Source organism: Mustela putorius, unplaced genomic scaffold, assembly GCF_011764305.1.
Source record: "Mustela putorius furo isolate JIRA1106 unplaced genomic scaffold, ASM1176430v1.1 tig00000695_pilon_pilon_pilon, whole genome shotgun sequence".
Lineage (NCBI taxonomy): Eukaryota > Metazoa > Chordata > Mammalia > Carnivora > Mustelidae > Mustela > Mustela putorius.
The window spans coordinates 10,284,823-10,301,611 of NW_025421447.1; the positions used below are offsets into that span (position 1 = coordinate 10,284,823).

Here is a 16,789-nt window from a genome sequence, read left to right on the forward strand (position 1 = left end):
TATCCCTCCTGCTGTGTTCTGTCGGTTAAAGTGGTCACAGGTTCAGGGTCGGGAAGCATAGGCAGGAACTCTTTTTTAATTTTATATATTTATCTTAGAGAGAGAAAAAGAGAGACTGTGAGAGAAGAGGTAGAGGCGGGAGGGAGAGAATCCCAGGCAGACTCCTCGCTAAGCATGGAACCCAATGCAGGGCTCGATTCCACAACCCCGAGATCATGACCTGAGCCAAAACCAAGAGTGAAATTCTTAACTGCCTGAGCTACCCAGGTGGCCCAGGTGCCAATTCTTGAGGAATGGAGTGTCAAAGAATTCATAGCCTTTTTGTAACCTCCCCCATGGCTTATATTTCCTGTCCTGCATTAGCTAAGATCCTACAAGGCAGGGTCCGCTGGGTATGAACTCTCTTCCATAGGCAGCCTTTACAGCTCCCTTGCCGCCAGTGAAGGGTAGTGGAGTCGAAGCCTTCTGACTTTGATTCTGGCCACCGTGTGTTTCTACAATGAAGCCAGATTTTCTTGTTTAGGGAGAAACGGGTGACAACAGTGGTGGAACTGGGCCGTGCTTTGGTGAGGAAAGATGCCGGCCCAGAAGTATGTCTGTGTAGTTGTTTGTTGGACCTGCTCTTGCTGCATTGCCTTGAGATGGTCATTTGAACTGGACAGTTCGGTCTAGAGACAGCTCCTCTGCAAATGGGCAGGAAGCATCCCAGACCTCCTAGCTGGCCTGGCTTCCATTCCATTTTCTGTTTGGTTTCCAGAAATTAGCATAGCCTTCTTTGCCTGGCTGAAGCAGTTTCTGAACTAGTCCTCTTGGAAGGCAGGCAGGGTGTCCAGGCTCTGAATCCAGCTCACCTAGAGGTTGTAGTAAGATAATCCAAAATGGGCCTGGGAGTGGTTGGGTTAGCCAATACTTAAGGTCTCTTCCAACCATGATATTCTGGTAGAACTTCCATCTTTTGAGGAAGGACAAGGTCAGTAAGTGTTAACACAGACTCAGCTCTACCATATCCATAGAAAGGAGGCCTCTCTTCCCCTGGAGAGGGGTCCCACAGAGAGGTATGCCTTGTCAAAGTGCGGTGGGCAGAGTCAGGACACGTTCCACCATCTTGGTTCTTTGTGCACACCCATGGTCCAGTCACTCTAACTCTGTCCTGATCACCGTGTCTCTGTGCCCACCCACTGTGAATTATTTATAGTGCCTGGCAGTGATTTTCTTTATTTTCTGATCCCTAGCATTTGGCGAGGAGAAGGGGAGGCATACCATTTTCTAATAAGTTCTGCAGCCCAGGCACTGCGCTAAGTGACGAATGTACATGATCACATTTAATTTTCTCCCCAGCCTTTGGAGGTAGGTGGTATTTGTCTCCAAGCCTATAAAGGGCAGAACCTGGAAGCCTGTGCTCCAAGACAGTAATCCATCCACAGCCCATGCAATGTATAACACAGAACAGGTGTGTTTACTGAGTATGCGCTGTGACAAGTCCCCTTTGAGCAAAAGGGCCACATAAGTAATGTTCCGAGTCTTCTGGTATCAGACATGCCGTGTGCATTCTCTGTGACTGAGTCCATGGTACTATGTAGAGTCTGCAGGATGGTGAGCCTTCTCTCCCTTCTGGTCTCTGAAACCGCAGGTGGGAGGACTCGCCTCTGAGAATGTGAGGTGGGCAGAAGCCATACAGAACTTCCGACACCAGGGAAGCAAGTTATGTGGAGACATCTTACTCACCACAGCTTTCGTGTCCTACCTCGGCTTCTTTACAAAGAGGTACCGGCAGAGCCTCATGGACGGGACCTGGAGACCCTACCTGAGCCAGCTGGAAGTACGTACATCCTGAATTTCTCCTGAGCACGCCAGCCTGGGGCTACCAGTGAGCTCACATGATGCTAACTATACCGCTCTTCTCGTTCCTTCTTGCCTGCTTCCTCCTGCCACTCCCACCTGAGCATCCCCCTGCATGGGTCGGAGGTACCCATGTCCTTCCACCTGCTTCCACCTGCTTTCCCATCTTCTCAACCAGTGCCCTCTGGGCCACCTGAGGACAGCATCTCTTCTCTCCATTGGGCTCTCCAGGGACACTCTGGAGATGGGGGGATGGATTGGACAGGGTTTCCCAAGGGAACAGGGAACATAAACCACAGAGGAGAGAGGGACAGAGACATTAAAAGGTCATGTGTGTGTGAACCTTGAAAACACTCCACTAAGCAAAAGCAGCCAGCCACAAAAGGCCACCCGTTGTAGGACTCCATTTATGTGAATGATCCAGAAGAGGTATAGAAAATAGACTAGTAGAAGCTGGGACCTAGGGTAGAGGGAAAGGAGGAGTGACTGCCAAAGGGTATGGGGTTCCTCTGGGAGTGAAGACACCATTTTGGAACCAGATAGAGCTGGCCATCACACACAACATCACGATGGACCAAATGCTGGAGAATCAGGCCCTCTAAAACGGTTCATTTAAGTGACATGAATTTTACCCCAATTTTTAAAAAAAAATGTAGGTGTGAAGTGTGTCCCCAGTAGAAAATATTACCTGTAGAAGAATTAAATGAGTTGAGAGTGGCCAACAAAAAAAAAAGTAAAGGAGGAGTCTGGGGCACACACGAGGGCCACAGAGAGAACCAGGCCCCGGGAGGCATCCTCAGGCCCGGAGGTATGCTGGCGGGCTTCCCAGGATGCACCAGCCAGCAAGTCTGCAGGGAGAGGTTATGCAGGCAACCCCAGAATTGGGGGGGGTGTTCTGGGCTGGGAGAAAGGGAAGAATTTCTGGTTCTTTGCAAGCTGGGCCTCTGTCAGCACGTGGTGAGTGCTGTGTGTGATGGGAAGGGTGACATGGCACAGGCAGGGGTAGGCCTTGAGTATCAGAACTCGGGGGAAAAGGGACCCTATTAGCAAGCGCAAGGGCAGAGAGGAGCCTGTGGATGACACACATATAACCCATGCTAGAAATTCGGTTTAGATGAGTACACCCAAGAAGAGGCTCACGAAGGCTGGATCTCCACTGTTGTTCCTCCATCAAGAGAAAAAACAAACAAACAAAAAAAACAAAAAACAAAAAAAGCTCCCAGGACTTGAAGAAAACACTCCCAGAAATCATCACACAGCCAGAAAAGCACTCTTTGGGGGGATTTTAATTGTGCTTTCCAAGGAGTCTTGGCGACTTTGGGAGCTCCCCTGGCCCCAGCTGAGGAAGCCTGCTTCTGCTCTGATAGTGTGTCCCCTTCCACCTCCTCAGGTCCCCATCCCCGTCAACCCCACCCTGGATCCCCTGCGGGTGCTGACAGATGACGCCGACGTGGCAGCCTGGCAGAACCAGGGCCTTCCTGCAGACCGCATGTCCACGGAGAACGCCGCCATACTTCTCAGCTGTGAGCGCTGGCCGCTCGCAGTCGACCCACAGCTACAAGGCGTGAAGTGGATCAAGAACAGATACGGCGAGAACCTCCGGGTCACCCAGATCGGCCAGAAGGGGTACGTGGCTGAGCACGTCGCTTCTCCCTTCATGTCATTTGTGCGGAGGGGACAAGAAAAGTGTCCTGAGTGGATCTTAAGGCCCAGTTGTTTCTACCTTCCTGCTCCTTCCATGAGGTTTCTCTTGTTTCTCTTCCCATTTTAGGAAACCTCTCAATGAAAGATGCATGGGTTCCAAGTCTCTGCTTTTCTTTGCCATGAGAAATCGTGTGAGTGCATGTGTGTGTGTGTGCATGTGCATGTGTGTGTGAGAGAGAGAGAGAGAGAAAGAGAAAGAGTGCCTCCTGACCTACCAGAAGTCCTGTCTCCACCATCTGTCCTCCCCCTCCCATCTCTCCTTGGACACGTCCACCCCAAGCATCACATTCCACGGGCAAGCAAAATTCTGGGTTTTACAAAGTCTCCCTTCATGTTTAGCCAAAAGTACCTGTCTTAGCCCATCTTAGAACCCACTTCTCTGCCCATTGTTCCCACCTCCAGCCCAGAGCCCCAAAGAAAAAATCTAAACATTGTCTCTACTCGGGAATGATGGACCATAGCAGTTGGATACATAGCGACCAAGTCAGTTCTGAACCTTCCAGAGCTCTGGCACCTGCCATGTGGCTTCGTACATACGTGATGGGGGTGTTACTACCCAAAGGGCCATGAACAACACTGAGCATGTCTATCCAGCACCTTCCCCAAGCCTCAGCACCTCCCCCCTCATGGCTTCAGTACCTGTATTAGAACCTAGCTTTACATTTTCAATTCTCAGTTCCTGTTCTGTGCCATCAGGACACATGAGCGGGATAGGACAGGGCAGTGGTGGAAAGGGTGAGGGACAAAGATCATTTGTGAGATGGTTGGTTCGTGCCAGTCCTCACATTAGGGACCTCATCTCAAATGCTTTCCTTAATCCACACAGCTGATAAGGTTAGCATTACTGGCACCGTTTCACATCTGGGGAAACTGAGGTTCCCAGAAGCAAATTAATGTTTGCAGAGGTAGTACCATTTTAATTTTTTTTAAGATTTTATTTATTTATTTTAAGAGAGCATGAGCGAGGGGAGGATCAGAGGGAAAGGGACAAGCTGACTCCTCACGGAGCAGGGAGCCTGAAGCGAGACTCAATCCCACAATCCTGAGATCATGACCTGAGTGGAAACCTGAGCCACCCAAGTACCCCAAGAGTATGCCATTTTAAAAGCAATGTTCACGCTACATCAAAAACTAGTTATGCACTATATAGTAGCTAACTGAACATAATTTAAAAAAAAATAAAAGCGATGTTCATAACAGCATTATCCACAATATTTACAATGTGGAAGCAAATCAAGGATCCATTGACAGAAGAATGAATGAACAAAATGTGTTGTACCCATACAATGAAATGTTATTCAGCCTGAAACAGGAGTGAAATTCTGACACCCACTCTAACATGGAAGCTTGAGGACATTCTGCTGAGTCAAATAAGCCAGTCACAAAAGGACATGTGCCATATGGTTCTACTTGCATGAGGTTCCTGGAGTTGTCAAATCCACAAAGACAGGAAGCAGAATGGTGTTCCCAGGGGGCTGAGAGGAAGGATATGGGGAGTTATTAGTTAAGGGGGTACAGAGTCTCAGTTTTGCAAGATGGACAACTTCTGGAGATGGGTGGTGGTGACAACAGTGGGAATATGCTCGATGTCCCTGAGCTGTACAGTTGGAAGCCGCTAAGACAGCAGGCTGTGGGTGATGTACATTTCATCGCCATTATAAATTAATTTATTGAATGTTCTTAACAACCGATGGAGGCAGTGTTTGAAGCAGGTGGTCCTCAGTTAGAAACCCAAGGTTTATCTACTCTTAACATACAGCTGCCAAGGTGAGTCTTGCTGCTTTGGTCATATGCCCCCAACGTGGCTGCCCAGAGGTCCAGATCAGCTGGCATTGTTTAACTCAAACACTCAATGTTACAAAAATCATTAAACAGAGCAAATATTGGCTACTGACATGAATCCCTTCTTCTAGAGAGGGTAAGATTTAAAATGAATCCCAGGGTACGTCAGGGTATATTTATATCTGTGTCATGGGCCAGATAATCTCATCTTGGCCTTTTCCCCACACTTGGATCAAAGCTTTCTCTTCTAGGGGCTCCTGGGTGGCTTAGTTGGTTGAGCCCCTGACTCTTGGTTTAGGCTCAGGTTATGATCTCAGGGTCGTGAGATCGAGCCCCACATCAGGCTCAGTGCTGAGCATGGAAACTGTTTATGATTCTCTCCTTCTCCCTCTGCACAACCCCCCACCCCAACTCATGTTCTCACTCTCTCTCTCTCTCTCTCTCGAGAAAGAAAGAAAGAAAGAAAGAAGAAAGAAAAGATTCCTTTCTAATTAGCTAACAACCGTACCTTAGACACAGGTGCACTCTCCTCTTTGCTTGTTCTAGATCCCTAGTACCAAAGACAGTGCTGACACACAGCACACCCACAGTAACTATGTGTCTGTTAATTCTGTGTTTCCATGTGCCCACTTTTCTGTTGGATAGTTTTCTGGATTTGTTGTGTATTATCTGAATATAAATATTCTAATACACACAGTATGTGTTAAGACTCCTAAGTATAGTCTCCATTCATCATATGAATGGAAATTTGTTTCAGGTGTCATTTGCCTTCTGATTTTATTTGTGGGATTTGATCTATGACAGTTTGGGGGGCTTTTTTGTTTGGGGGATTTTAAGCCAGGCATGTCATCCATTTCTTCCATACATCGTGCTTAGAAAAGTCTTTCTCCAGAAATTATAAATATTCACCTATATTTTTTAGGTTTTTCTGTAAGTTTTTTTTTTTACATTAAAATCCAATCACCTGAAATATATTTTAGGCTCCTATAGAAGATACAGACCTAATTTTCATTTTCAAATAGTTAGCCCTTGTCCCAGTACCATCTATTAAATTCTCCATCCTTTCCTCAATTGATTAGAGATGACAGTTTACATTAAAGTATTTTATAAGCAGTCTTTAATCTTTTCCATTGATATAATACTATACTGGTCTCTGATTACCTAGGTTTATATTTGGCAACATTTATTGTGATAAAGCTCATTACAAAAGTAATATATCGGGCCACCTGGGTGGCTCAGTGGGTTAAGCCTCTGCCTTCAGCTCAGGTCATGTCTCAGGCTCCTGGGATCGAGTCCCCACATCGGGCTCTCTGCTCAGCAGGGAGCCTGCTTCCCCCTCTCTCTGCCTGCTGCTCTACCTACTTGTGATCTCTCTCTGTCAAATAAATAAAATCTTAAAAAAATAATAATAATGTATTGGGGAAAAGTTGCATTGTTAAAAAGCGGGGGGGAGGGGTTGTTACAAAATAAAAGAAATTTAAAACTCCTGTGATTCATGCTTCAGAGAAGAACTCTGCTAACTTTTTGGTAGCTGAAATCCTTTCACATTCTTCCTATATATCTTATACATAGGATACCATATACCTATGCTTCAAGGTATATAAAATATTTCAGCATTAGCTACTATGAGTCCCTCCTCTTCTTTTTCAGGACCTTTTAGTTCTTTTTTGCCATCCTTATTCTTTTACTAACTTTAAGATTTATGGTCAGTCTCTGTAGTTTCGTTGTTGTATGTTATTTGAACTGGAGTTATATCAAACTTACCAGTCTATTTAGAGAAAAATCAACCTTTTAACATGTTTATTAAACTCTGTGTAATGTTAAAAAATTTTAAATAACCTGGGTTTGACAATTAGTTGTTAAAAAAAATTAAGATATATCAGTCCAGCCTAACATCCGGTCATAGAAAATTGTTACAGAAGAGTATTTAACAACCGGGGAAATGTTTCCGATACATTTTATCCCCAAGAACCAAATTATAAAACAAATGTGCTGTACGAATCCACTAATAAATAACTACAAAGTGCAAACATAAATTAAATTATAAATAAAGTATAATAAAAGGAATCAACTTGAAAATATATCAAAACACACTTTCAACACCAAAATGTGAATGACCAATGAAAAGGTCACATTCATTTTCATATCCTTTTTATATTCTGTCATGTTTCCTTATCTCTGAAACTGCACAAGATCACAGAAATATACATTTAAGTAGAGGAAAACGGGGCCACCGGAGTCAGCCCAGGGAGCTGCGCCCCACACATCTGCCACGGAGGCCGTGGTTGTCGTATTACATTTTCTGCACATCTGTACCTTACCACCGACTCACGCTGCCCGACTCTCTCCCCAGCTACCTCCAAACCCTAGAGCGTGCCCTGGAGGCCGGAGACGTGGTGCTGATCGAAAACCTAGAAGAGTCCATTGATCCTGTTCTGGGACCCCTGCTTGGGAGAGAGGTCATCAAGAAAGGACGGTAAGACTCCGCTCTGTCGCTGATCCTTCCTAGGGAGCCGGCTTCCAGAACCGTGAGCAGGTCTGCTCTTCCCAACCATCCCCTCCTGAACTCCTGTCACGTGCTCCTCCCCTCCTGAACTCCTGTCACGTGCTCCTCGCAACACGCACCCCTCTCTCACTTCCCCGAGGGAAATCCTTAGCTGCCCTTGACTTGTGGAGAAAGTTTCCTGGAGTTACTCTGCGCCCCTCAATCAAGTCCTTGGCTTCCTCCTATGTGGGAACAGTGCATGGTTTCAGAGGAACTTTAGAAAGGAAGTGCTCAACACACAGACTGACTTGTGAGCCTGAGGATTTTATCCAAACTAGACTCCTGGGTTCTGAGAACTCGGTGCTCTGGCCCTTTGATGAGCCCCTGTTGGTTGGGGGGCTGGCAAGGGATTAGGGCTTAGCAAGTGTCTGGCAGAAGGAAGAGGACGAGAGAGGATGAAAGACAGCAGGCACATAGAGAGAGATAGAAAGAAAATTATCACAGAAGGTTTCTTCACTCCAGACCTTCACCCACTGCCCAGGCCAGCCATGAAAAGAGGGCGCCCTATCTTTCAAGCCTATAAAGCACCTTTGTGCGAACTGTTGGTGTCCTTTTCTGCAAACGCTTTAGTGCCATCTGCTGGGAAAGTCTCATAATGTACCAGCCTACTTGGACCACAGTGTGAATGACCCTCCCGAGAGTCAGGCACGCCGCCAAATCAAACATGGCGGCCGCATGAGAAAGTCTCTCACCCCCCACCTGCACCCCCCAGACCCCCGTGCCCCACATTAGGGCAAGCAAGGATCTCAGGGCTCAATCTAGACATGCTTGGGAGGAATCCGAATGTGGCCATATTGTTTGCTACCATCTCGTCAAAAAAACACATCTAGAATTCTGTCCTTGACCGAATCTCCCAGGAAGGCACCCCACCTCCAACATGACCTTTTGTGTTCCAGATTCATTAAAATCGGAGACAAAGAGTGTGAATACAATCCCAAGTTCCGGCTCATCCTTCACACCAAGCTAGCCAACCCTCACTACCAGCCTGAACTGCAGGCTCAAGCCACACTCATCAACTTCACGGTGACCAGGGACGGCCTGGAGGACCAGCTGCTGGCCGCTGTGGTCAGCATGGAGAGGCCAGACCTGGAGCAGCTGAAGGTACGCGGGCTACCCACCAAGGAGGGGAGGACAAAAATGCTCGGCCCCCACATCCTGCCGCCCATTCCGGGCGAGGGTTGGGGTTGCTCGCTTTTCTCTCTTATGTGCCTGGTAGGTTGGTTGTTTTTCTTGGAGCTGAGCATCACGGTTCTTTGCTAGACTTTGGGGAGGGCGGCAAGGGGATACCCAGCACCATTTAGCTGCCTGAATGTCAAGTTGGGAAAGACAATAGAGCGAGGCAAGGACCAGAGAGACCGAAGACATCAGGGAGAGCAGAAGACACTCTTGTCACCAACAGCAGAGCCTGGCCCAGGGCTAGGAACATGCTTGGGCCCCCACATGAGTCCAGAAGTAACCACCGTGGGAGGAGAGGGTCTTAGTGAACTCAGGCTGCTACAACAAAATACCACGGACCGGGGGGGACTATGTTCCCGCCCTCATGGACCTTACAGTCTAGTGGAGGAACACAGAAGATCACCGTAAATAAACAAAAATAATGTCATTTGAGGTAGTGACAAGACTTTTCAAGAAAATAATGCATTGTTCTATTGAAGAGTCAGCGAGCTAATTTAAACCAGAAAGTCGGGGTGCCTGGGTGGCTCAGTCAGTTAAGTGTCTGCCTTTGGCTCATTTGTGACCCTAGGGTCCTGGGATCAAGTCCCTCATTGGGCTCCCTGCTCAGTAGGGAGTCTGCTACTCCCTCTCCCTCTGCCCTTCCCCTGATTGTACTTTCTCTCTTTGTCAAATAAAATCTTTTAAGAAAGAAGAAGAAAAAGCAGCAGTGAATTTAGCCCAAAGTCACATGACTAATAAATGGCGCATTTGGGATCCCATTCATCTGCTTGTCTGGCCTCATGCTATCTGGCTTCCCACTTCATCCATCTGAAGGAAGGAACTTGACCCCATAGCATTTATTTATTTAGGATCCTTTGGGCTTCCACACCTGACTCCCCCTTGCTCCGTGTCTACAGTCAGATCTCACGAAGCAGCAGAATGGGTTCAAAATCACCCTGAAGACGTTAGAAGATGACCTGCTCTCTCGCCTCTCCTCAGCATCTGGGAACTTCCTGGGGGACACAGCCTTAGTGGAGAACCTGGAGACCACCAAGCAGACAGCTGCTGAAGTTGAGAAGAAGGTAAAACTGCCATGTCAGCCAAGGTTGGGAGGCAAGACCCTCTTCCCAGCCCCTGAGTTCTGGGTTTTGGGGAAAAAAAGAAAAAAGAAAAAAGTCAGAATTCCCAGATGGCTTTTCTAGGTTCCCAGATTCCTTCTAGAAAGTCCAGGGAGGCAGGATTCCTGAGTCGACCAGCTCACACCCCATGTTAGGGAGTCCCCATCTTCTGGGAGATGGCGTTTGGCAGCTCAGCCCCAGGGACGCCTAATGAGCATTAAGTCGGTGCCCGGCCTCGTCCTCCGTGCAGGGGATAATAGCTCAGACTTCATCCTCAGCAGCTTGTGCGATGGCCCCAAAGCTAAGAAGTCACACTGCTTCGAGCGTTGGCTGGTTCAGGCATGATCACACCCTGAGAAAACCCACCCACCCACAAAGATCTCTCAAGTCCAGTGTCCATGAGGGAACTCGGGTGGATTCTCAGGAAGCTCAGCTCTCCAAAACGGTTGACAACGCTGCATGGACTTCCTTCCTTCATGTCACAAGGTTTGGAAGGCTTTTATTCCCCCATGGGGGACTGGAAGACAGGACGTGGGGGTGTCCGAGCCCCTCGCCCTTCGTGGGCAGGCTGCTGCTGCTTACACAGGCTCAGGAACGTTCCCAGCCCTGCTCCTGAATCAGAGGAGCAATGACAGCCCTGCTCAGAATGGTAACAGTACACCTTTGAGGGAATACACTCCTTGTCAGAGTTTTGGGATTTCTCCAAATATCAAAGCCTCTGTTCCAGGTAGGGACAGGGTAGGAAAAATGAAAAGTAACAATGAGGGCAGGTAGTCTGGCTCATGCCCTCTCTGGGATAATAGAAAATTGAGGTTGGAGTGAGAGACTGAGAACAGGGAGGTCCAGCCTCACTTCGTCTCCATGGCCACTGTGTGACCACCGGGTTTTACTGCGGGTTCTCCGTACCTCCAGATATGAGGGTGCAGGGTTTGTACAATAAGTATGTAGAAGTTCCACTGTCTTGGGCAGGAGGGATGGGAAGGTGGACATAAACCAATTCACATATGGTTATATGTGCATAAAAGTTTCAGGGGCACCTGCAGGTTCAGTCGTAAGCGTCTGCCTTCGGCTCAGGTCATGATCCCAGGGTCCTAGGATCAGGCCCCACTTTGGGCTCCCTGCTCAGCAGGAAGTCTGCTTCTCCTTCTTCCTCTGCCCACACCCCTGTGTTCGCTCTCTCTCTCTCTCTCTCTGTGTCAAATAAATAAAATTTAAAAAAAAAAAAAGTTTTAGTCAAGGAAATGTCTCAGATTCCAGGAATAAACACCTAGCTAGGTATTGGTGCCCAAAACTGAAAGATGGGAGCAGAAATGAATTGGGGGCTGAGAAGAAATTATCATTCTAGTTTGTGTTCTGTTGAGTTCCAAGCACCTTGGGCCATTTGCATAGTTCTGTGCTATGGGTTTTTGAATATTTAATCTTGGCTGGTGATAAAATGCTGACAGTCTTCAACAAGTAGTTGGTCATTGAAACCAGGAGTGGATTAAGTCCCAGGAGACGTGTGCGGTGATGAGACTGGGAATAGAGCACTGAAGAAGACGAATATGTTTGAAGGGAAATATAGAAGATGTGAACTGGAGTAGAGCAGAGAGGTTGGAGGATCGACAGGGATTATGAGAGAAAGCATCTAAAGAAGTTGTGCCAGTGGTATTGAATGGTACTGAGGACTCAAATAGGATGTGGCTGAAATGTGGCCCCTGAACTCTGCAGAAAGGAGTCATCAGTGATCTTGGGGAGAGTGGTTTTGGTGAAAGCAGAAGCCAGACTTCATTAGAATGAGAGCCAATGGGAGCTGAGAAAGGGAAGGTGAGTATAAACAACCCTTTAACGAAGTCAAACTGAAATGGGAGAGAGAGAAAGGACGGTGACTTAAGAACATGGATCCCCTGAGGTGGGACAGACTGAGCATGCCTGATCCTCGGAGAGGTGGGAGGATGCATGGATTACAGAGGAAAAGCAGGAGTCAAGAAGAGAATGTTAATTTCAGGAAAAAGAAGGAACAATTAATACAGTGGAGGACATAAGAAAGTCAGGGGAAATATCATTTAGGTCACAGATGATGAGCTTGTCCTTAGAAAGTTGGAGAGGGGCACCTGGGTGGCTCCGTCAGTTAAGTATCTGCCTTCAGCTCAGGTTATGGTCTCGGAGTCCTGGGATCAAGCCTCATGTCAGGCTTTCTGCCCAGTGGTGAGTCTGCTTTTCCCTCTCCCTCTGCCCCTCCCCCCATTCATGCTATCTTTCTCTTTCTCTCTCTCTCTCAAATAAATAGAATCTTTTTTAAAATAAATAAATAAATAGAGGGAGAGCTAGTTCCGATGTGGTAGGGTCTGGGGACAAACATGAGTCTAGAAATGAGATGCATAGTCCACAGATCTATGTAGGCAACTGAGCTAGGGAGACGGAGACTTAAAGGAATCAGAGGAGAGGCAGAAGTGAAGGAGATTCCTTCTGTTGGGTCTCTGTATAACCGGGGAGAGCATGAGTCATGTTCACCCGCTGAGAGTAAAGTAGTGGTGGTGAGGTAGGTAGCTTCAGGAGCGGAGTGAAGGTTTGCAGTTGCTGGAATAGGAATGAAACGTGGCTCTGGAAACACAGTTCATGGGCAGCATTGAGAACCCAGGTGAGCTGGAAACGTATCGATCTATGAATGGATCTCAAGAACGCCATTCTGAGTAATTGTATGATTCTTGTTCAGTCCAACCCCTTCTAAGAATCTATGTCTTCAACTGCTGAATTTAACTGATTTACATTTATTAACAGTATTGATAGAGTGAATTTCTTTCTACTGTCTTAATTTATGTTTTCTAGCAACCATACTTAGTTTTCTCTCCTTTCTTGCTTTTTCTTTATTCTCCTCTTTATCCTTTGCTGATTTTAAAGTTATTTACTTTGTTTTATCTTACTGATGAATCTTGTTTCATTTATATATGAAAATTGTATTTCATTTTATGTGTGACTTAGCAATATATATTTTGACTTAACAAAGTCTAATAATGTATCTGGCCTCTAACCAAAACAATATAAGGACTTCAGAATGCTTTGATCATCCTTTCCTATCTTCTGTTACTGTTTTATATTTTAGTTCCATGTAATATTCCCAATATTCCCAAGGTGGCCATTTTTTTATGACCTTTGTTTTTTAGATTAAGCATTTATATAAGAAATTCTCAGACCTCATTTCTCCCTTTTGGATTCAATCTTCTTCTAAATGAAGTAAATAATTATTTCTTCAAGGGCCTGTAGATAGTAAATTCTCTTTGATGTTGACTGTTTCTTTGATGAGCTCTGATCTCAATTTTGGAAAATTTTCAGCTATTATAGCTCCAAGTGTTGCTTCTTTCTATTCTCTACTTACCTCTTTTAGGTGTATTTTGAATCTTCTCATTCTGTCTGCCAACTCTCACTACCTCATATATTTTTCATCTTTTTTCTCTCTGAGCTGCTTTTGTTCCAGTTTCCTCCAATCTGTCTTCTAGTTTGCATATTCTCTTTCTGATGCTACTCCATTCTTTAACCTGTGCACTGGTATTTCATTTAAATAACTGAAATCTTATTTTTAGAAATCCTAGTGAGTTGTGTGGTTTTTTGTTTTTTGTTTTAAGGCAGTCTGTCTTCCTGTTTCTAATGTCCAGATTTTATGCTTTCTTCCATCTCTACTGCTCTTAAGCAGTAATAGTTAATGGTGAGCTATAGACCAGTCAGTGATCTTCAGCTCTTGGAATGATAATCCTTCTGGGATTTGGGGGAAGAGGGCAGAGTGAGGGTTTCTAATTGTCACCTTGGTCAACATTTCTTTCTGAAGTTTGTAACTGTTTACTGCACGCTCATCTTCAAAGGGGGTCATTGTTGTTGTTGTTGTTGTTGTTGTTGTTGTACTTTTTCCTTTAAGACTCTCATGAATTATCATTGGTTTCATTCTTCTGGAGCATAAAGCAGGTCATACTGAGGTGTGTATTTAGCGGCATGTTCTTTCAGAATCCCTCTCTGATGCTAAGGTCTCTTTTCTCATTTTTCTCTGTGATAAGAAATTTTCTGAAAATAAACTATTCCATTGAAAGAGATCCTTTGGCAACATGGGTGGATCTAGAGACTTTAATGCTAAGTGAAGGAGTCAGATGAAGACCAATATGATATGGTCTTTCTCATATGTGGAGTTTAAGAAACAAATGAACAAAGGAAAAAGAGACCAAAATATAGACCCTTAACTCTAGAGAACACACTGATGGTCACCAGAGGGGAGGCAGGTGGAGGGGTGGGTGAAATGGTTGATGGGAATTAAGAGTACACTTCTCACCATGAGAATGGGTGACGTATAGAGTTGTGGAATCACTGTCTTGTAACCTGAAGCCAATATGCCACTGAACGTTACTACACTGGCATTACATTTTTGTTAAAAAGAAAGAAAAAAGGAAGGAAGGAAAGGGAGAGGAGGAAGGAAGGAAGGTAGGAATCCTCTTTGTGAATTTACATATTAACTCTTTCATAAAAATTAAAACAAAATTCCATTATGCTGTTTTCACTGGATTTTCACTGCCTGGAATTCTGGTTTATTTCCTAGTAATGTATATGTAAATATACATACATACATACACACATAAGTTTATTTCTTTCTTTTCAAGTTATATATGTTTTTTTCTGTGGGATCTTTCTCATTGGAAATGAAGCTCAGAAGCTTGCATGGCCCACACTTCCCAGCAGGAAGAGCTTGCACTCACTCGTGAAAGATAGAGTATATTGCCTCTTATCTCACTCAAGCACTATTTAAAAAAATTACCACAGCATGGAGCACTTGGGTGGCTCAGCCAGTTAAGTGCAAGACTCTTGATTTTGGCTCAGGTCGTGATCCTGGGGTCGTGAGATTGAGCCCCACATCAGGCTCTGCACTGGGTGTGGAGCATGCTTAGGATTCTCTCTCCCTCTGCCCCACCCCCCATGCATATGCACAAACACATGCATGCGCTCTCTAAATAAATAAATAAAATAACGTGGCAGCTTCCTAACCTTCTAGCTGCTATCCACACCCTGCCCCGCCCCAGACCCTTCTTGCCTCCCCGCACCCAGACCCATGTGTATTGACACAGAGAAGCCAGGCTGATGGGTTGGTTGGAACAACGCACCACTGTTTCCCTCCCCAACAGGTCCAAGAGGCCAAGGTGACAGAAGTGGAAATCAATGAGGCCCGAGAGCACTACCGGCCAGCAGCTGCCCGAGCCTCTCTGCTCTACTTCGTCATGAACGACCTCAGCAAGGTCCACCCGATGTACCAGTTTTCTCTCAAGGTGACCTACACCTGCATTGCTTTGCATAATCATTGTAATATAGCCCCCACAACTCTCCGTGAGGGCTTGTCTGTAGGCTTCATTAGCGAGGGCAGGTCTTCCAGGTCAAGTCCGGGAAGGCAGCTATAGTGTCTTTAGACCCACGTACAGTCCTCATCTCTTTAACTGGGGCATTCAGGACTCACAGGTACTTGGGCTGGAATGCGAGATGCCACAGCCTGACTCACTCAGCGAGCACAGATGACACAGGGGGTGCTGCGGTAGGAGGACTGAGAAATATCAGAAGTGACCCCTGCCCCCAAAGAGCTTAAAATAGGATAGAGGGACAATCAAAGGTACATGCCATCCATACCCACTAAGGACCAAAGGAGGCAATAATAGCAGTCCAGCCTTAAATGACTTGTCTTATTACTCTAATATCCTCAAAGCTACTGCTTTATGGTTGCTGAAATATTTCTGAACCAAAGACATCAGCAAATTGTAAGTGCTGACTAAACTTAACTCACTCATGAAAAAATAAAGCCCTGTAAATTTTAAGCAAGTCACTGAACGTATATCTTCCTCTGGGAGGGTATTCAGGAAAAGACCACAGGTGGAGAGACATTGTGGGTAGGAGCATTTCTGATCAACCTCCTTGTTTGACGTAACAGAGGATAGACACCCACACTCAGAGCACACAGCTCATTCTGTGAAGGTAAACTCTGACCAAGTTTGGGGCCAGGGTGTGGGGATGGAGGTGAGAAGGTGGGAAATCAGGAGGTCTCCTGTACCTGGGGCTCACTAAATTACAGGTGGCATTTAACCATTTCTGGGACCCCTTCCCTCAACTGCAGATTACATGAAATGTGTTTATAATGTTTTATGGTTTGGGGACACCTGGGTGGCTCAGTCAGTTAAGTGTCCAAACTTTTGGTTTCGGCTCAGGTCATGATCTCGGGGTCGTGAGATCGAGCCCTGCATGGGGCTCTGCTCTGGGCATGCAGCCTGCTTGAGATTCTCTCTCTCTCCCTCTGCCCCTCCCATCCCCTCTAAAAAATTACTAATAAATATATAATCTTTTCTGTTTTTACAATAAATCTAGTACTTGGGCTTGTATTCAGGTCAAAGCGACAGATAAAAGAATTACAAAGTATCTCAAGACAGTATGAAAGTTAGATGATAAGCCTCATAACTACAAGATCACTCCTTAGTTCTAAGAGCCGTTGAAAAGATTTCTGATGAAACCCATGAAAATGTGTGTTCTGAAACACGATATAAGTTGGATTAAAGCAATAATATCCTCATAGAGGCTTGCTTCATCATTGGATGCGCTACGTGGGGCAGGAGGGCATCATGGGGCCCCGTGCTGCTGTTAAGAATTGCCGACC

The 16,789-nt window shown here is 45.9% G+C and overlaps 1 protein-coding gene across 3 annotated transcripts in view; it reads left to right on the plus strand.

The window, feature by feature from the left end:
• The window catches only part of DNAH9 (dynein axonemal heavy chain 9), a 313,471-nt gene that overhangs the window by 225,389 nt on the left and 71,293 nt on the right, over positions 1 to 16,789 (plus strand). For all 3 annotated transcript variants that reach the window (XM_045083402.1, XM_045083401.1, XM_004760150.2), the window contains 6 exons: positions 1,631 to 1,819; positions 3,230 to 3,465; positions 7,679 to 7,801; positions 8,767 to 8,971; positions 9,943 to 10,107; positions 15,282 to 15,422. In XM_045083402.1, the coding sequence (XP_044939337.1) occupies positions 1,631 to 1,819; positions 3,230 to 3,465; positions 7,679 to 7,801; positions 8,767 to 8,971; positions 9,943 to 10,107; positions 15,282 to 15,422 (1,059 nt within the window). The remainder of the gene's footprint in view (positions 1 to 1,630; positions 1,820 to 3,229; positions 3,466 to 7,678; positions 7,802 to 8,766; positions 8,972 to 9,942; positions 10,108 to 15,281; positions 15,423 to 16,789) is intronic.